Genomic DNA, 21,493 nt, shown 5'->3' on the forward strand with positions numbered 1-21,493 from the left:
TCTTTCATTATTATTAAGTGAGAGGTCCTCTTAGGTGACTCAATGCCTGCGGCTGCTACTCCGCCATCAAATGTAGATATGAAGCACTTGGCCAGAGCTACACATGGAAGCCCTCATTCCACAGGAAGCTATGTAGTAGAGAATGGATTTGGTGGAAGAACTAAAGTGGGACAAAATTAGGATAATTCTGTAGGTGAAATAAAAACTGTGGCAGCAACGTCATTCTGAAAATATGGGGAGAGAGAACCATGTGCGTAAATCAGTGGTGGGCCTCTCTATTAATGCCACAATTTTCCTCTCTCCAGCCAGTTTGGGCATCTGAGTGATGTTCGCTCCCAGGTGTAAGTTGAAAACCCACCCCAGATTTTACGGGTAGGTGAACAGAACAGACTTGGACGTGTTTATGTGAAAACCAGATCATGCCCTGAAGATCTGCAAGCCCAGGAGTACCTGTGCACCAGAATTTTCAGAGTTTTAAAAAAAGAGATGAGGACACCCCCTGTATATACAAAGAGATCTGATCAAAGACTCACTCTGCTCACAGGAACGCCCTGATCTGAGCGTCAATGAAGCACCAATTTGCTAGAAACTAGCATAACAAGGACTAATGGGAGGAGGAGACATTCCTGTCTGGTTCCCCTTTGAACCTGGACGGGCTCCGATACTGCCCGTCTCACTCAGACTTGGGCAGAGGCATGTGTGCAAAAGCCAGACATATTTGAAGAATTTTGGGATGAAATTAAGGAGTTGAAGTAGAAGGAACAAATAATCACACCCTTAGAGGCAAACGTTTTTTTAAATATCCACCAGCAGTACCACCACTGGGCAATGTAATGCCTAGCTGCCATAGTGACATAAACCCTACCTGATCTGAATGAACCAATGACAGCACCAACTGCATTCAGGCGCTCCCACAGAGCTTTCGCAATAATTTTAACTTTTGTATTAAGGAACAAAATAAGCCAATAAAAGGAACAGTGTGGGGGGCATTCAGGCTTAAGGATCACCACAATCTCTCGCAAATTGTGGCTGATCCGCAACCTCCGTTGTCTCCACCATCATGGACTCAAAAGGCTCTCCCAGGAGCCTCTTGTAAGGTTCATGTAGGACTTATAAAATTCCGGAGGGGACGCAGTAAGGACCCAGAGGTTTACCAAATTCAATTTGCTTAAAACTGGGGGAAGCTCTCCAGCCATGAGGTCTTTTTCTAGGAAAACCTCTCTGAATTCGAGAGACCCCAAAGGAGAAGGACATTGAGCAAGTCCTCTATCAACTTGTGTAAGACACAGTCCAGCTCGGCGTTTACATTTGAGAAGTACCACACAAATTGATTTATTTATTATTATCATTATTTTAATATTACAGAATACACTCAATGCTTGTGCTTTACCAGGGCGATTTTAGGGTGCTCTCTTGGGACCCACCAGCTGGAGATGCCATGAAGCTTTAAGCACCATAAAGAACATATTATGGTCATGTTGTCAAGGAAGGAAGTGCAATGTGTCACGTCTCCCGTGAATGACAGAAAGCCTTGTACCGGTCTTCTACGTAAGAGGAAAGAAAGCAAAAGCAATACAATCCAACAGTTAAATCACAGGAGAGACTTTTAAAGCAACGAAAAGGCTAAAAAAGGTTTAATACAGAGAACTGAATGTTCTTTACGCAATGTGTACAACAAGAAAACCGATACCATTGTTTACAAGGTTTTATGGTGCTATTGCCTCTCCCTCAAAAAAACATATTGGATCCTCTTCAAGGGTATTCTACAACATGAAAAATGATGTCATTGTATTTAAAACTAAGAAAGAGGCACTCGTACTTCATTGGTGTTTTCAATTAGGTGCAGTCATTTCCAAATATAAAAAAATCATTCATAAATTAGAAAAACCCATCTTAAGGCCTACTTGTGGAACCAGTGGTACATTCCGGTTGTGGTAAATGATATGTCCAGTGCTCTCAATTTAACACTGACCAAACGAAAGACCAGGTAGAGGCAAAAGAAAGATCTTATAAATGAAGTGGAGAGTGAGAGGGAACGTTAAAGGCCATCGACCTATCGAACTGTAAATTTGAAAAACTACTAAGGTCTCCTATAGAGACAATGAACCCAGTGTGACTTATAATGTTACAATGGCACATATTTGTGCATAACCAAACTCGTCTTCTTTTGTATTTTGTGAAAAGGAAGTGGAACTATCATGCTCACAAGGTGGTATGTTTACTCATAGGGGTTGCTCCTAACTAGCAAACTGAAATGATGATGGGCACACAATAAGCTTTTTAAGCTGGTGTGTTGGTGCAAGTTGTTCTACTCTAACAATTAATGTTTTTTGTTGTAGAGATTCTGTATCAAGCTGTTTATTTCCACCTATACGGGTCATCAAGCTATAGAGGGTACTATTAACTGTTAAGTACGGGTATGTTTTTAACCTTGTAGTTCGCTCTTTAGCTGGATCAAATTTGTCTGCGAGGTAGAATGCAGATAATAAATTAATCGGCCCTTAGAGAACTGATAAATGAAAAGAAAAAATGTTTTCAATCTTGGGAGATTAGCTACAATGGACCATATATGAGCAGATTATTTAATTAGATCATGCAACATAACTACATAGCAAAAACATTACTGGGTCACAAAGGCAGGTGCTGAGAGAGCAGCAGGCAATTTTTCCCAGGTACAAGTGGTCCTAGGCTCACCGCTGTGACATCCAGCGCCCAGAATACGTGCTACGATGCCAAAAGAATATGTGCATTCAGCTAATTCCTGATTGGCATGTTTAACTTGCCTTTGTGTCCCTAGAATATGGTACTCTGTGTACCCAGGGCCTGCAAGCTAAATGTCACCAGTGAACTGCAGCACTGACTGTACCACCATTACAATGACACAGTAAAATCATGAATGTAGGCCTGCCACTGCAGACTAGCATTTTAGTTTTTAAACTGCAAATTCAACCTCGCAAATTAATCCCCTTGCCAGGCCTAAACCTTTCTTTTGAAAATATATACAAGTCACCGCTAAGGTAGCCCCTAAGTGCCCATAAGGCAAGGTGCTTGATAGTTAAAAAGTAGAACTTGTGCACTTAGGTTTTACATGTCCTGGCAGTGAAAGGTATCCAAATTTGTGGCAAGGTTGGCTCTCCCATAGAAAAGCTTTGTATAACAACTTATAATGCACATATAAGCATAATAACACCTTTCTAAGGTAACATCAGTTTGGGACTAGCTCAAGCGACAGTTTAAAGACTCAAATGTATTAGTAATCTAAAATCTAAACAGGTGGTAAAGTCTGATTTGAAATTACTCTTCTGGAAATTCCACTTTTAGAAAGTTGGCATTGTTCTATCTAGAACCTCTAGTGGCTTTTTCAGAGATAATCCTCAGCTGTTGCCTGGTAGCCTGTTGGGAGATGTGAATTGATTGAATTGCTCCCCGGAAAGGGAACAAAAGAAACTTAGCTGACAGGATGGCCTGGGGGATTTCAACTCTACCAACTTCAAAGGGGCAGCCCCTATCCCAGGCAGATGTAAAGAACACTTAGACCTACCCTTGCCATTGTATAATTAGCCAGAGTGGCGCCAGTGGGAGTAACCCTGTCTCAGAACTGATTTTGGAGGATATGTTCCTCATTTCCCTAGACACACCTAAGTGGTGTGCCCATGACTCTGACCCAGGGAAGGGATTCTGACATCTTGAATTTGGATAAGGAGATGCAGTGTGGGATTGTCTGGTGCCAAACACCCAGGAAGTGATGTAATAGTGAGCAGGGTTGCCCATGGTAATTTTAAACCTCTTGGTCAGGGAGTCTCCCACACACCAAGCTAGTGCCAGAGATAAAAGTGGCACCTTTGGCTACCATCTTTAGAACACAGCTGGAGACCTGTGGAAAACAGAAGAAGGACTGCACCTGCTGAACCAAAGGCCTGAAACTAAGAAGAAGGACTGAGCCTGCAGTTTTACCTTTGGAGAGTAGCCCCAAGGGCTGAACCTGCCCCTGGGACAGAGGAGTGGCATCCAAGGGCTAGTTGGCAAGCCTTCTATTAAGCTCCAAGAAAACAAAAGCTTTAAGAAGTATGCAACAAAAAAAGAGCCCAGCTGATTAATGCCAACGGGATTTGCTGGAAACTGCGCTAGTAACTCACCAAGTGGGGCTGGCGTTTGAGTGTACTCTTTCCACCTCAAGATTGCAAAAGTGGAAAGATTTGGTGAACTATTTCATAAAATATCCATAGGCTGCCACGCGACTGCCACCGAACCACAGCTGCTGTTGTCGTATTGCAGGTCAGAATCAACGTGCTGGTTTGACCCGCTGAAAGCAGCTCTACTTCAAGAAAATTGTTCTCACTGGACCAATGCCAAACTGCATTATGCCATCGTGAAGCCCTCTATCTGATCTAGTCAGCAGCCTACCCTGCTAACTAAAACATCCTGCCAGACAAAATACTAAATCAGAAGGTAAACCTTTCGCTGGTACAAACCTGGTCCCTGTAGCCGACCCATGCACCATTGTGGTTGGCCTTAATTTCTGACTCAGTCTAGCATGACCAGATTCCCCCTTATTTGGTGCTAGCAAACTCTAAGACTCTTAAAAATCATATCTCTAGTTCCCTTCATTACATTTGTTGTTATTTTGGTGCCTATTTAAAAATAAAAAAAATACCCTTTTACGCACACACCCACACACACACTAAATTACAAATATGTGCAATCAGGTTAATGGCAGTACCCTTAGTGACACCTATTACCTTACAACCCTAGTAGGTCTTGAACTCTAAAACAAACAAAAAATACCTCCCACCTATACTAGATGCAACATCACAATATCAGGGGGTGTCATTATTAACAAGGCAGGCCTACTGGCTTTGCCAGGGAGTCACCACATCAGTAAAAACAGTCACATGTTATAATTTACCAATGCAACACCACTGAAGTCAACATGACTAGTACCAACAGCCAAAAATATTTATCACTCTTAGATTTTGTGAAATCAACATTTCCATTGTGAACAAATCATGATATTCATTAACATGTCTTGGAATCTTTCTTTTCCTTTATTTAACAGCTAATGCAGTTAAAAGACCAACCATCTGGGGTCCCTTACACTCCAGAGCCCAATAGCAAAAGCTCCATCTCTAGAAGTGCTTTACAATAGTGGTAAACTTCTCCCGGGGTCATCATTATAAAGCCCCAGGTGGCTGAGGGTGGCTTTTAAAAAAACATTTCTGGGAGGCACTGCTGAACTTTTGTAGCCCCAGAACATGCTTTAGAATGATTGGTGGTATGTCTGGCCATCAAGGAGCTACTACAGCGAAGATATGCACATTTGAATCCCCTTGTGGGAGACAGTGGAGCAGGGTGAATTCGAAACAAGCATCAGCAGCCTTGTCCACTACTGCTTTTTCGGTGGCACTGCTCAAAGAACATTTTTCTTTTAAAATTCCTGGGTGCTGGCATCCATCGAGCACCAAGGTGGTGACACAAGGGAGAGGCTGTGGGGGGATACCATTGGTTCCCACACTGGTGTACATCGTCTCCTGTGCAGCAGAGGGGGCTGGGATCTTTCTTCTTGATCCCGCCGTGTTTGGAAAGGGGCACTGTCCCAAGCCCACCAGGGACATGGCAGATGAGAGGCTAGCACGACCCTGCACCCAGACACAGGGAAAGGGGGGGGGGGGCGCAACATGCTTAGCTAGGTAATAGCTCCTTCGGTGTCGGGGGATGAAAGCCCGGGAACCAATTATTTATGCTCTGTCCATTATAGTCCTGGCATTCAGGTGAAGTCAAAGTCCCAAAGTCTATACTTGCAGGGCATCAAGTAGCTTTTCCTTCCAGCTGGGAATTCTTTCAATGCGGATGCTCCCAGACCCATTATCTCTCTCTTCTGCAAAGGGTTTTATGTAGGGGTGTAACGTTCTAGAAGCCAGGCACCCCTGGCCAATACTAGAGTGCCCATCATCAACCCGCCCCAGCCCGAACCCTCCAACAAAGCATTAGTGGACAAGCCAATATGGTCACTTCAAGTTGTTTATAGGAAGAGCTCCCCTTAGAGGATCAGCTCCATCCCTAGCTGACAGATCTGCCAGATGCCTTCCCACCAAAAATGTGATACCCTCTTCTGTTAAGTCCAGAATTCCAGCCCTTCTCCTTTGTTTCTGTAGGGCCTGGGCTGCCCAGCTCAGCAGCGATGTGACAGGCTAATTAATAGAAGCAGAGTTTCTCCTGACTCCTATTCCTGTTGGGGTGAATTGAGTATGCTGGCTATGACAACAGACTGAAATCAGATATACATGAACCTCTTTGTTCTTCACAGGCTAAACCACATCTTATGAAGTTCATTTGAGACTCGCACGACATCCTCATGAGACAGAATAAGTAGCAATGTCACCAAGACCCGTGGGTTAAGTACTGCTTCCTCTCTACATGTAACTTATATCCACCAAGGGGGGGGGGACGGAGCTAACATATTAGATAACGTAAAGTTTATTTCCTGTAGGTGTAGTTTTGCAGCTTGAGGAGTTTCTGGATTCACATGCTTTGCATTGTTCTGCCATCTAGTGGTTGGGTTTGGATTTTCTACTACTTTCCCAAATTTCTTGGTCCATCTTCTCTTTCTACTTTTGTTTGTTCATGGGCGTCGATGGAACTTCCATTTGTGGCTTCTTGTGATGTTGCCTCACTTCTTCCAGATGTCTCCACCCCATTCGCCATCCTCACATACTTTGTTTTTTTACTGTCTTCCCCATCTTGTTGGCGAAGGTGGGCGGATTGCCTGTGAATCCAGAAAATCTTCAAGCTGCAAAAGTACACTTACTTTACGTTTTGCAGCGTGGCTCTTTTCTGTATTCAATTGCTGCGCATCGATTTTATAGCAGTTCCTACTGCTGTGGTGGTTGGGAGGAAGATTGGTATTAATTTGTAAATAGATTCTTTAGTTCCCTTTGTCCCACTTGAGCATCCTTTTTCATTTGTATATGAATGCAATAATGTTTTGTAAAGGTGTGCGCTGATGCCCAAATTGCTCTCAGACATCTTTCCTGTATAGGGATGTTTGAGATAAAGGCAATGGTAGCTCCTTTTTTCTGTTTTGAGTGTGCTTCTTGTGCCCTAGGTAATGCTTTCCCTGCATTTGAGTTGCATAATTGAATCAATTGCACAATCCATCTTGCAATAGTGTCCTTTGACACTGCTCTTCCCCGATCGTTTTTTGAGAATGTGTAGTGTTTCTAAAAGGCTTTGTCCTTTCAATGTAATACATGATTTAATGCCTTGAATCCAAGGTGTGTAGAGTTCTTTCTGCTTTTTTTTTGGATTTTGAAAGAAACTGGGAATTTGAATGGATTGGTTAATAAGAAACTGTGAAACACCACCTTTGGCGTGAAAGGTTCTCATGACAATTTTGTGAATCTGAAAATAAGGTTCTTGGATAATAAGAGCCTGTAACTCACTGACTTTGAGTAAGGATGTTATTGCTACTAGAAAAGCAGTTTTTAATGTAACATTTGCAAAGTTGCTTTGCGTAAAGGCTCAAACTGATTTTTCATGAGGTGTGTAAGAACTAAATTTAGATTCCAAGTTGGTAGAGGGACCCTCCTTGGAGGCGCTATACTCTCCACTCCTTTTAAAAACCTTTTTACCACTGGTGCTGTGGAAAAACCTGTTCCTATTTGATCTCTTGTATAAGCCACTATCGCGGCCAGATGAACTCTCAGAGAAGCATAACCCGGCCCCTCTTGTAACAGATGTGTCAAATATTTTAAAACTGTCTTTCCTTTTGTGATCTTTTTGTTTAATTTAGTTCTCACACACCAAAGTGTAAATCTTTTCCATTTTGCCCAATAACATTTCTTTGTTATTTGTTTTCTAGCCTCTCTTAGTACTGCATTGTATCCTCTGGCAACTTCATGTGACCGAATTCTAAGTCCTCATGAGCCACACCATTAATTTGAAATATTCTGGCTCTGGGTGCAGTCATTTTCCATTGAAAGTAGATCATGTTTTCTTGGCAGAGCCAGATAGTTTCCTTGAGCCAATTGTACTATCTCTGAGCGTCACGTTTCTCTTGCCCATTGAGGAGCCACTAGAATCAGCGTCATGTGGCTCCTCTTGCATTTGTTGATCACTCTGTGTAACAGTGGTACTGGTGGAAAGGAGTATGCAAATGTCCCCTACCAGTTTATCCCAAGGTCATTCCCCTGAGATTGAAGGGGTGGTTGTCTGGATGCAAAGTTTTGGCATTTTTGCATTTGCAATCCAGGGCATTGCAAACAGGTCTACTGATGGTGTTCCCCATTTTTGGAAAATGCCTTGTACTACTGTCTGGTTTAGCTCCAAGTCATGCGAGCATGAGGCTTGTCTGCTTCATTTGTCTGCCTCATAATTCTCCTCCCCTGGTAGATGAATAGCTTGAATGTCTATGTTTCTTTGAATTGCCAAATGCATAGCTGTTGAGCTAGTTTCAAGAAAGGTGGGGATTGAGTCTCTCCCTGTTTGTTGATGTAAAACACTGTTGTTGTGAAACACTGTTGTTGTAAAACACTGTTGTTGTAAAACACTGTTGTTGTGTTGTCTCTGATTTAAAATCATCATTCCTAGAAAGTGTTTCTGAAACGCTTTCATGGTAAGAAAGAATTATGTATTGTACCGCATCCTGACTATCCTGGATTCCTCCAATTTTCAGTGAGACTATGTGAGCTCCCCATCCTATATGTGAGGAGTCTGTGGTTATTGTTACTGAAGGAGTTGGTTGCAGAAATAGCCTTCCCAAAGTAATGTTTTCCTTGCTGAACCATGCCATTTCTTCCTGAGCCTTCTGCGTGACAACCACTAGATCTTCCCAACTCCCAGTTGCTTGAGACCATTGATTCTGAAGCCATTTCTGGATTGGTTTCATGTGCAGTCTCCCATAAGGGATTAAAGATCATTGATTCTGAAGCCATTCCTGGATTGGTTTCATGTGCAGTCTCACATAAGGGATTAAAGAAATGCATAATGTGTAATTCCTAATAACTTCCCCCACAGCCCTCGCTGTCTGAACTTGTCCCTTCTGGTAACAAGGAGTTTCCTTAAAAAAAGACTGGTTGCTGGGGAATGCTTTTCCTTTAATGGAATTTAATCTAGCTCCCAAGAATAGCTTCTCCTGTTCCGGTTCTGGAGATGACTTCTCTATCTATGTTCAACGAGAAACCTAGAGAGTGAAGAGTTTTCATCACCCTTAAAATGTCCTTCTTGCAATTTTGATAAGAGTTCGCTCTTACTAACCAATCATCTAGGTATGGATACACACGTATTTCCCTCCTTCTTAGTTGGGCTGCTACCACACCTAGGCACTTTGTGAACACTCCTGGTGCCGATTTTATTCCAAGGGCTAGGAGCATGAATTGGTAATGTTTTCCCCTTACTACAAATATCAGATACTGCTTGTGTTTTGCATTCATTCGTATGTGCAAGTATGCGTCCTTTAAATCTATAGTTGCCATGTAGTCCTCTTCCTGAAGTAGAGTAATAACTTCTTGCAAAGTTGACATCTCAAATATTTGTGTTTCTATGAATTTGTTAGTATGTCTGAGGTCTAAAATTGGTCTTAGTAATCAATCCACTTTTGGAATTAGGAAATATATTGAGTAATTTCCCCTGCTGATTTCTTGTTTTGGTAACAGTTTTATAGCTTGCTTTGCTAGCATTTCTTCAACCTCTTTGAGGTGCCAAATTGCATCTTCCTTTGCATGTGTCCTTTTCTTTGGCCCCCTTGCTGGTGGGTATTTTATTAATTCTATGCAATATCCAAATTTTATTATTTTTAGAACCCATTTGTATGAAGGTATCTTTCTCCATTCCTGGAGATTTCTTTTTATTCCACTGACTGGTGAAAAGTGGTGGAACTTTGAACTTTTGTGTTTTGACTTTTGGAAACCCTGTAAGGTGCTGTATGCAGTGCAATCACCTGCTTGTAGGGGTTGAGCCTCCTCTTGCAGATTGTCCTCTGGCTACGACTCTTCCCCTAAAAAACACATCCCTTGCTGGTGGCATTGCAGATTCGGTTGTGATGTTGTTTTGTGAACTCCCCTGAAAACTCTGGTGAGTACTCCCCGACTGAAAACTACCCCTATAAGATGGTCTTTTTGTATAGAAGGATCTTCTTCAAAATCCTTCTCGAAATTCTAACGCATTTTCATTATCTCTTTTTATGTGATTCAAACATTCGTCCACAGAGTTACCAAATAACTGCCGACCATTGAAAAGTGGGGTTTGAATCCAGAAATTCTGAGCCATGAATGGCGTCTTAGGGTAACTCCCATCATTAGAAGTCGACTTGACGTGTCCGCTGCATCCATGGCCGATTTGAGACATGTACTGGCAATATCTTTGTCACTCTCCACCAGATGTGCCGCCCCCTTTCTATATTGGTCAGGAAGGTGCTTCATTAGCTCCCCTATTTTATCCCAGTGTTGGTGTGTATACCTGTTGAGTGGAGCACTGGAATTGGCAATGCGCCACTGGTTTGCTGCGTTCTATTCTCCAGCCTATGAGCCCCATCTTCTTGATCTCTTTATCTGGGAGTAGCCCCAATGTCAAGGGGATATTCGTCCTTTTCCTTGTTTTTGAAGTAATAATAGAGCATGCTAGGACTGTGCCTTTTATATATGGTTGATCTTTTGATGAGAACCTATAGTTCTTCTCTGTTCTTGGAGTGACTGCTCTACATGATGCTGGCTCTTTAAAGGCTTTCCTATTCATGCCCAAAATACTAAGAAGCATAGGCAGATATTGGGTCCTTGTCTGAGTTGGCAAATGTGTTTCTAAAAGGAAACAAGACTGTGGGTTGTCCTCCTCCAACTGCACACTAAACGTCTCAGCTGCATTCTTTATAACTAAATCATACACTTCAATGTCATCTGGGGGTGATGGCTTTGAGGGATAGGACTGGACATCTTCCTCAGGAGAGTCTCCTACCATGTCCTCCCATTGGCACTTTCCGTATTCTCCTGCACAAGATTGAACATAACCCTGTCCCTCTTCTTAATATATCCCTTCCTCTTGAGGCTCAGGCATGTGAGTAGGGTTGAATTTCCTCGACTTCTGACTCGAAACTGTCCTTCGATTTTAAGTTCTTTGGGGTACGAAAATTCTTCAGACTTTTGTCAAACTCCCTCTTTATTTGTGTTAGCGCATTTCGGCTTTGAACCTCTTTCTTTTATTTTCAATTTCAACTTCCCAGTCTTCGGGGCTGGTCAGCACCTGTTTTCTTTTCGACCCCAAAGTTTCTTTTGGTGTCTGTACAGACTGTGAGCCTCATTGACTTGATTGTGATTTGGAACCCTTCGTCAATGAATCTGCGTCTTTAGGTGTTCCGTCTTTTGATGACTTTAGTTTTTTCGGGGTTTTGTCTCCACCAGAAACCCATTTGAAGGATCCCTTAAACTCAATTTTGTGGGTCTTACCAGTGAACGATAATGACTCAGATGCCAAGGCCCCCTTTTGATGCCGCAAGTGTGATTTTTTTAACTCATGTGCTTTAGTGGAGGTTTGGGACTTGCTTACCTCCTTCCGGTTCTTTTTAGGCACCTCTTCTCTGACCTCTAAGATGTCTCGATCACCCTCAGAAGTTTCTCCTTCGGTGCACTCCAACATTTTCTTCATCGCTGTTTGAAAGGCTCGGATCTCAAAGCAATTTGTCGACTTTTGCTCCTGAAGAGTGTGGTGAGCAATTCTCTGCTTCAGTCTCACCCGCAAAGTCTTCAGTGCAAATATGGTGCAGGAGTTGCAATCTTTGCTCCGGTGGTCGATGGGAAGACACAGATTGCACACACTGGACGTCTGTATTTTTAGATGTATCTTATAGAACTGAAACTGTGTATTTTCCATCATGCCACGCGGGGAGCCCCCTCCATGGGAATTCTCGACGATGCATTGAAATACGCTTCGCTCTTCCTTTTGTTTTCCTCCACAAGTTGGTCAATGAATGAATTTTCAGAGTTATTCGAATTTCCTTACCATTTTTCTCATGGATTCTTTCAAGTTCCACATTGAGTTGAAGGCGTCTCCACAAAAACATCCAGACCCACCCAACAGTGGAAAAAAAGAATTGGAAGGTGCTGAACAGGCATGGAGACATCCGGAGGAAGTGTGGTAACGTCACAAGGAGATACCAAATGGAGGTTCCGTCGACACCCACCAACAAACAGAAGTAGAAAGAGACGATGGACCAAACAATTTGGGAACACAGAAAATCCGGAACCAAGCACTTGATGACGGAATAATGCACAGCATGTGAATCCAGAAAAGATTCACACTGCAAAACTTACAAGTTCTTAAGGCTTTAAAATGCAACCCTTCTGAATAGGACTATGGCTGTGGAACTTCTTACAGTTTCTAACTGTAATAGTCACAAATAAACATATGCTGAACTTAGAACAGAGGACTGAAGCTATATATAGTACAAATCGCTCAGGTACTACAAACTGCTACTCTTGTATGTCCTATATGGGTCATATTTGTCTTGTGTCCTCTTCATCATTCTTCAGACAGGCCACTCTCACTCTCCTCAGAAGCCTGGCACACAAGAACACATTACCCGGCCTGTTCTCTTCATACAGCCTTTGATGAGTTGCTTCAAGGCAAATGGGATAAGGGGACTATGTGACAAAATATTACCGAAACAGGGTTAGACTTTTATGCCCACCAATTCACAGTTCACATAAAAAATATTCAAAGCAGTGGAAGTTAGAAAACTGGGTTAACAGAAAAATAATTAATGTCTTGTTTGGGTCTTCTTAGAATGTGGTTTGTTATTGAGTAGTGTAGATTCTTTAACATCATGACCATTTTTTTTATACAATAACAGTTCTTGGATCCAACCACAAGTTGTCAGAATTAAGCACAGCATGTCAATCTTTGAGACACTTCACAAACCAAAAGTATAATACACAATCCAGCCAGTGGCAGAATCTGACAAAGGTGCTAGAAACTTACACTTTAAATTTACATCACCATTTTATGGCTCTGTCCACTAGATAGGGGTCTCTGTGAACAGCACATATAGCCTGATATGGTGCATAATCTAAGGTGTTGTTCTTCAATAACTGATCATGAGTGCGACGCCTTACAAATAACGTGTCTGGCTCTCACCTAAAGTAACTTTAGCAGTAGATGAAAATCATTCATTTAGATATTCATACAACTCACCCTCACCACACATAAACATCATGCTTCACTTCTGCTGTTGAGTGAGTGGTTGATTGTTTTACCGCACATATTATGAATACATTTTCTAATTTTGGCTTGGCTTTGTTACAAATAGCCTCAGGCAGTTACTGTCACGTAAGGAAGCTGAAAGGTCGGTAGCAGTGCTCCTGTTCAGAAGCAAGTCATTCTGCTAACTTGCTCTGCAATTAGTAATAATTTATTCGTTTCCTTTTCCTTGCCATGGCCCTAGTGGCTGTGATAAACCTGCAGCATGTTGGAAAAATAATCCAAGTAATCCAGTCAAGTTAAAAATGACATATACATCTCAATTACAAGAAGGCAGCATTTGACATAAAATGTGAAACTTAACTCCTATATTAAAGCATTTTAAATAAAATAATGGCGATCTCAACGACAGGGGATCTATTATTAAGGTGTGGGTTTGGGCAGGGCACAGCCGTGCATCAGTTCTTATGCAACTGTAGTTTCTAAAGTGCCTATATTCAACACAGAAAAGTGAGAACATGCTCTGCAGAAAGCGCAGCTCAGAAGCACTGTGCAGTGACTGCAAGCATTGTGCGCCGTTGGCTACGCCTTGTTTCTGAAATGTGTTGTATACACTGCATGCCAAAACTCGCAGTTTTGTCAGTTAACGATTGAATAGCTGCTGCTCCTAGCTTGCTTCTACACTAAAGTGAAATCCCTATAAAAGTGAGAACTATTTACAAAATAACCTGCATAACTTCAAAACCTTCTCTACTGCAGTATAATCACTCACGTGATTTTGACCTCGTCCCTCCTAAAAGGCCACTAACCTGCTAAAAAATTTGCAGATGAATCCCAGCTAATATTGTGAAAAATTAACCTGCTTTTCTTCACCCACAACAACAATGTAACGCAAAAGTGAAAACTGCATTTGAAATAAAATTAAATCACAGAACGTACATTATATATTAACTTATGGATGTTCTGATTGGCAGATTTCATACCTTATCTGAGTACGGCTCCTCTGTGAGATCAATACCTTCGGTCTGCAATTTGCTTTCTAGAGTAATTTCCTGGTCCATCTCCCTCGAACACAAGATCTTTCTAGCTGAAACAGGGCCAAGTTTCACCACATGGTGGGGTACACCAAATGTCTCTGACTGGTCTGACAGCCAAGGCGGCTGTGAATTAGGTGAAATACAGGGCTCCTGATCAGTGGAGGGGCTGTAGGTTGGCACAAAGCGGCAGTCTCTAGGGCTCACCAAACTATTCCTTTTAATGGGCAAGACTGGTGCCTCTGTGCTTGAGGGGATGTGAATTGAAAGATGATGTAGTCCATTTGCAAGGAACTCCCTGCTTTTCTTTGCTGGGACTGGTGGGGGCTGGGAAGAATTTCTGGGCTGCATTTTGTCCTCAGTCTTTTCAACACCTCTGGAGTCCTGTGGGTTTTTCCCATGACCTCCGATAGGTGTCCTTGCACAGGGAGCCTGGGACTCACAGTATTTAGTCAAGCATTGAGTATTCAATTCAGTAACAAAACTGTTCTTAACACCAGCTTCAACAGGGATACGTTGCTCAACAAGCTCCTTTTCTAGCAGGGGGCCACCAGGTGGCGCTATTGCACTGGTCTTTTCCATTCTCTTCTGGAGGAAATGATGCTGCTTCATGCCCAGCTCCTCTCTGTCGTTACCGGATCCTGCTCGCAAGTCCCCCAGGGAGTAAGATCGTGGCCATTTTGCCTTAGCCTTGGTCCCAGACAGGCACTCGCAGCTCCGACAGGCAGCTAGCGGAAGGCTTCTGCGTTTCATCTTCAACTCCGTGATGCTCGGTGGGCTGAATAGCTCAGAGCCTAGGTGATGTTTTAACCTCTTTTCCTTTTCTACTTGCTGCAATGTTTCTACCGACTTGGTCAGAGGCAGAGTTGGATAATTTGCTCCTTGATTAGGGTTGAAGTTTCGGTCCGTGGAGGATTTTGAAGGCAGGGCACCGTTCCTACGAGTTTTACCTAAATAACAAAACAAGATTTTAATTGGACTACAATCTCAACTTACCCATGTTGACAATTTTCCATGTGAAACAAGTGGTAAAATAAAAAGTATGCATATTTAGTCACAATCGGTGCATTGCATTGTGTTTCTGTCCATAACACCTGGTTAAACCTAACAGCAAAGATGATAGATTCTAAGCTGCCACTTCTGCCCCTAGTGAGCAGCTCGGGACACCATTCTCATCATAATGACCATTTGTTTGCAGTGAAATTAGTCGAGAAAAAATACCCATTTTTTCAGTTAGAAAGTGTTCAAGACTGCACATTCCAACTAATGTCATTCAATTTCCCAGATCATAAGCATCATAAACTCAAAACTTTTTTCTTAAGTTATGTTAAAAAAAAAAAAAGTCAGGTCTAACTGCTAGAGTTTAGATCAAACTCCCTTTTTATCTAAAGTAAATAAACATGGTTTATACAGAGCAACGTACAGTAATGGTTTATTGGTGCTTATGACAGACAACTCCGAAATGTGCCGAAGTGGAATTAGCAAACAGAGACAAATGTGACTTGTGGAACCAGAAGGTGTTCCTACCAAGGTGAAACACAACAGACAGGCAGAACCAGTTGGGAAAAGTCAATCAAGATAGGGATCCACTTTCTGTTTCCTTCTTCGTGTCCATCTGAAGCTTTACTTGAGTGAGAAAGGCAGTTTTAGAAAGTAAAACCCTCATGTGCACAGACCTTCAAGTAAGACTCGAGAGCAGACTGCCAGTTAATTGCTCTCAATAAGGGAGGATCAGAATAATATTTCTGTGTAACCACTATCAGGCAGGGCCAGTCTTTACAATTTTTAACTGCAAAAGAAAAGGGATCCCAGAGCCAAGGCACAATGGTACTAAAGTGGTAAAATCTGAGATTTGACTGGAAGAAACATAGTAAAACTGTAGCCGGCTGTAATGTGGTGCCCAATGTCCAATTAGCATCCAGGGCTGGAGTGACCATTTATAGTACTGGGCATTTTCCATGGGGGGGGGGGGGTGGTAATTGCAGAGAGGGATAATCAAAAAATGGATAGAAAGAGAGACAAAAAGAGAGAAGACAGTGACCAGGTTTATTTGAACATTTATGTCGGAGCTACTTTTGGTTCCCAAGCTGAGCCTGCAACCACGTACGTTGAATAGGGGGGTTCGGCACTACTTTCACTGAGACGGAACAAAAGCCAGTCTCCGGCCTGCAAAAGGCCTATCTCCAGAGGTCCACGATGCCACCTAAAACCATGACCTCGGTTTCATCAGAGATTAGCTTGAACCAATGGCTGCCTGGCAAACCTTGACCCTTTAATAAACATGGCTTGACATTCTCGGGAAAGATACACAGGGGCTGCCACCCTCACAATGCCACCCACACAACTGAGAAGGAACAGGATGTCATCTGCATGTAAAAGTGGAAGCCACAGGACGATAAGAGGGTAGCCATGGACTTGTCATAGACAGAGAATAATTCAAAGTGACAGTGAGGAACATTCTGGGTCGCTTTGTCTACTACCTGGGCTCAAACGAACAAGTTACTTACCTTTGATAAAATTATTTTTCTGGTGAATACTCTATTTAACCACAGATTTCTCACCTTCAGAAAATTCCCAGGTGCCAGAATTGATCCAGAAAATTAAAAAGCTCTGCTCCTGTGTGCCGGTAGATGGTGCCATATGACTCTACATCACCTACGTTCTGCTCCAGAAATCCGTATGTAAGTGAAACCCATGTGCGTTGACATCCTTTTCTTTAATAAGCTTGTCCATGCTCTCAGACGTGGAGACCATCAGCAAACTGGAAGAACCAGTGTGCAGATTCTAAAACCTGGACGTTTTTAGATGGAGAGGAGACCATTCAATGGAATGGGGGGCAGTAAAGAACTGGCGGTTAGATACAGAATCCACCAGAAAAAGCACTATTGAAGGTAGGTAACTTGGTCTTCTGATATTTCAAACGGCAGATTCCTTACCTTGTGAACGGATATGAACTGATTCCCAAAACTTACTGTCAAGGCAAATATGCTTCATGAACGTGGGCACTGATGCTCACGTAGCTGCCTTGCAGATAATCAGGACATGCATTCTCCCTGACAGTGCAGTTGCAGCAGCCTAAACTTTGATGGACTGATCCCACAGCCTTCTGGATTCTGCTTTTTAGCCAAGACATAGCAGATATTAACACAGTGGACTATCCACTGTGAGATAGTCCACTTCTACACCACTTCGCCCTACTTTGCTCACAAGAATCCTACAAACGGCTGATGGTCTACCCTATGTACTTTGGTGTAATCAAGATAAAAGCTCAGTGCTCTTTCGGAGGTGGAGTCTCTATTCCTCTTTTCGAGGGATGAGGTGGAGCTAAGACGGTGGGAAGAGTAATAGTTTGTCTGACATGAAAAGGCATCACCACCTTAGGTAGGAATGCAGCTCAAGTCCTTAACACTGGTTTTGCCAGAAAAATGTTGGTATAAGAAGGCTGGATGACGGCCTGAACCTCATTCACACACTGTGCGGACATTACCACAACTAAAAACACCATTTTAAGGCGAGGCGGCACAACTGACAATAGTGCATCAGCTCAAAAGGGGTACGTATGAGGAAAGTGAGATCCAAATATAAATCCAACTACTGCATCACAAAGGACTTTGGCAGAAATGGATGTTACAAACCTTTAATCACAACAGGTGATTTGAACAAAGACGTCTGGTATGGCAAACATAAAAAGGAAGGCGAATCAACAAGTAACCGTTAACTATGGCCAAGTCATTGCTGAGCCAAAGACAAAAAAACAACAAAGCATCCGACAGGTTGGCCTGCACCACCCCAAGCCACAAACTTATCCCAGTGCCCGACATACAACTGTCACATACAGGGAAGAGCAATTTGGGCAGGGCTCGATGCAAGACCCTGCCCTACGTAGGCAACATAAGATCCTCTTAAAGTGGCAGCCTGTTTGCAGAACACATGCTCAGGCCCATAAGTTCTTCCAGCAACTAACTCTACTGGAACAATTTGGAATGATGAGGATTATTTGGGCCCAGTCATTCCTGAGCTTTAGAACTCAAGACAGGAGACTCAGCAGTGGGAAAAAGTACGAGAGTCTTATGCTCCACTCACTGGGGAATATGTTTCAGTGGAAAAGCCTCCTTAGGATGTGGAACACGCAGAAAAGTTGACATTGCACATTCTCGGTGTTGGTGCTAGTGTTCTCCTCATTGATCAAAGACCCACCTCCAGATCTAACTGCCATTCGTGATCCAAAAGGTGTCATCTGCTGTGTTAATTCGTCCTGGCATTTGAAGATCCTGCAAGGTGGTGTACAACCAGAAAAATTCCCTGAGAATTCCAGAGGCGAAGAGTCGCCTAAAGCAGTACCCAACCCCACCTTGCTTGTTGCAGTACCATATGGAAGTGGTGGTGTCAGTGAGAATCTGCACCAACCTCCCTTTGACGGTGGGCAGGAAGGCCTTCAACAGTAAGTGAAATGCCTTTAACTCCAGCAAACTCACATGAGGCGAGTATCTGACAGAGACCAGCGTTGTTAGATCGTTACCCCTCACAGGTGGCATCTTCGACCCAGTGGTGATGCTTCCCTCAACACCGTCAGCTCTATATGGAGTAAGGAGACTGGTCTGCTACTGATCTAGGTTGTGGTCAAGCAGCCACCACTGCAGATCTTTGCAGACTCCTTTGACACCTGGATAGTAACTAACTGGTTCCCCTGAACCTGGGCCAACTGAGACTTACCTACAGAGCTAACATATGGCATTTGGTGAGGTGGGCATGCAGGAGGAAAACAAGACAAGAAACCAGAGAGCTATTTTCACCAAGATGCAGGATAGAGGCCGAAACATCAGGATCATAACCAGAATGTCCTGAAATGTCCTAGATTTGGTATGCAGGGAAGGCCGGGAATGCACTGTATCCAGAATGGCTCAGATGAAACAAAGGCTCTGCAAAAGAGTCAGGTTTGAATTTAGCATGTTAACTGGGCACCGGAATGATGTTCATGGTCATCTGGGTTCGTCTGTCTTTGGGAGCCAGTAGTCAAGGTAAGGGAAGATTGGTAAAACTGGTACCCTGACCTCTGAAGATAGGCAACGACCACTGCTATCACCTTTGTGAACAACCAAGGGGTACTGGTGAGCCCAAAAAAACAGCACAGCAAAATGAAAATACTCACCAATTAACTTATATTGCAGGTAGTGCATGTGAATCTGCAGAGCAAAGATATGCAATAAGTATCCTGAAGGTTGATTGTTATTCTTCCATTCTTTGGGATACAGGACAGAGAGAACCTAGGTCATTGGGATCATTATGAATTTGTCCTTGAGCAGAAAGGCGCTGAGAGAGAGGAGACCAAAATAGGACAAGTTCTGTCCTTTCTAGGCACAAAGAAGTGGCAGGAATAACATCAAGTCCCTACTTCTGCCGCCAAAGTCCTTAATGGCTAATTTGTTCAGAAGAGCCTGTACCTCCTGGCGCAAAATGGACATATAATCCTCCGAAAACTGCTCTGAAGTAGGTGGGAGGTGTGGTAGGCCGCAAAGGAATGGCAGGACACAGCCCATTCGACAATTTGAAGAACCCACCTTTCTCATGTAATGTTCTGCTACCCCAGAAGGAAATGGCTGACCTTCCCTCTTACCGGATGGCTGTGTGCCACTAAGGGTACACTAAAGTTATTTTTTTAGGATGTTGCCGGAGGGGCAGACAATCAGGACATATGTTGTCCCTGGTGGCCTGATTGCTGTCTGTTGGGTACATTGCCCTGTCTTCGAATGGGCTTGTAGGCCTGTTGTGGCGGTGGTGGACCCTGATGCTGTTGATACGTCAATAGGTTGTATATCCTCCTCTGGCACCAGTGGCATTGTCCCAGTGTCTACTTACAAGAGACTGGTACAGACTGGGCCACCAGTCTCAATTTCAGGCTTCGATGACAGTTCGGAAATCCAAGTGGGTTTAAGAAGAATAACAAGTCATATAGAACTTATGTTTGTACTTGTCTAATAATTTTTGGTACATGAAGTGTATTTTAGTTATTAAGTAATATGTTTTATGTGAATGAACTATGTGTTTGTTTACACGTATGTGATTATTTGTCCTTTTTTGTTTTGGTCTTATTCCTTGGTGTCAGTATGTTGATTTATATGTTTTTGTCCTATAGGTTGTCTAACAGTATTATATGTTTGAGATTTGTTATATAGGGGGGAATTGTTGTATATTAGGTTCTTTTTCCTTTTCTTAAATTTTGTGATAGCATGTATATTTTATAGAAATAAACCAATGATGTGTTGATATTTGGTTTAATTAGAATATTGAATAAGTACGTGGAATAAATAGGAGAGATTTATGTTTTTTACTTTTCGAAGAAAGGAACTGATGCCAGAGCACACTGGTGGCTCTTACATGCAGTTCTGCTCATTACATACAGAGTGGAATGGAGTTGGTGCTTTTCCTCTGAAAATCATAACCTCAAAATGATCAATGTTGGAAAGCATGAAAGTGGATGTACTATTAAGGAGAATGGCTCTTGCTAGAGATACAGCATGCAAATGAAAGCTAAAAGAACACCCCCTCATATATATAACTTCTTTAAAATGTCTCTCAGCCCCAAACAACTACAGGTAACTCTAGCATCCCTTCAAGTTGTAGCACTTAAGTATTTCTTCTGTAGTTCATACCAACAGTCATGCGTAACTCAAAACAGAAATCTCAAGCATGTTAATGTTGTTCTGAAAATCTTTTTGAACTAATTCAAGAAAAACTAGCTAAGTTAATTTCTGCAAGACAGATGGCAACGTGAGTGTGAATGAGTCAAGATGAAACTTTGAGAAAATGCCCTGACTTGGGTGTGGATGGATACGTTTTTATGTGGGTCTCATTTTCTTGTCATATGAAGTGCAAACTGACATGTGGGCTTTGAGACGATCCCAATGCACAATAGGGAGAGGAGACTTTGACAAAATAAACAACGGTTAGTCTTTTGTGCAGGATCAACTAGTCTATAAGACTACCATATCAGAGGAGGCTAACTGTGCTTGATGGACGGATATTTTCTCCTAAATGACAATACACTTACAAATACATGCCTGAATCACAATGTGCTACTCATAAAAGTGCCGTAATGAAAATGTCACTTACCCAGTGTACATCTGTTCGTGGCATCAGTCGCAGTAGATTCGCATGTTCTGCAATAGCTCGCCATCTGGTGTTGGGCCGGAGTGTTACAAGTTGTTTTTCTTCGAAGAAGTCTTTCGAGTCACGGGACCGAGTGACTCCTCCTTTTGTCTCCATTGCGCATGGGCGTC

General features: G+C 42.7%; 1 protein-coding gene across 6 annotated transcripts in view; it reads right to left on the bottom strand.

The window, feature by feature from the left end:
• SASH1 (SAM and SH3 domain containing 1) overlaps positions 1 to 21,493 on the bottom strand; it is a 536,180-nt gene that overhangs the window by 12,239 nt on the left and 502,448 nt on the right. For all 6 annotated transcript variants that reach the window (XM_069235189.1, XM_069235188.1, XM_069235187.1 and 3 more), the window contains one exon: positions 14,166 to 15,166. In XM_069235189.1, coding sequence (XP_069091290.1) covers positions 14,166 to 15,166 — 1,001 coding nt within the window. The remainder of the gene's footprint in view (positions 1 to 14,165; positions 15,167 to 21,493) is intronic.

Source organism: Pleurodeles waltl, chromosome 5 (assembly GCF_031143425.1).
Source record: "Pleurodeles waltl isolate 20211129_DDA chromosome 5, aPleWal1.hap1.20221129, whole genome shotgun sequence".
Classification (NCBI taxonomy): Eukaryota; Metazoa; Chordata; class Amphibia; order Caudata; family Salamandridae; genus Pleurodeles; species Pleurodeles waltl.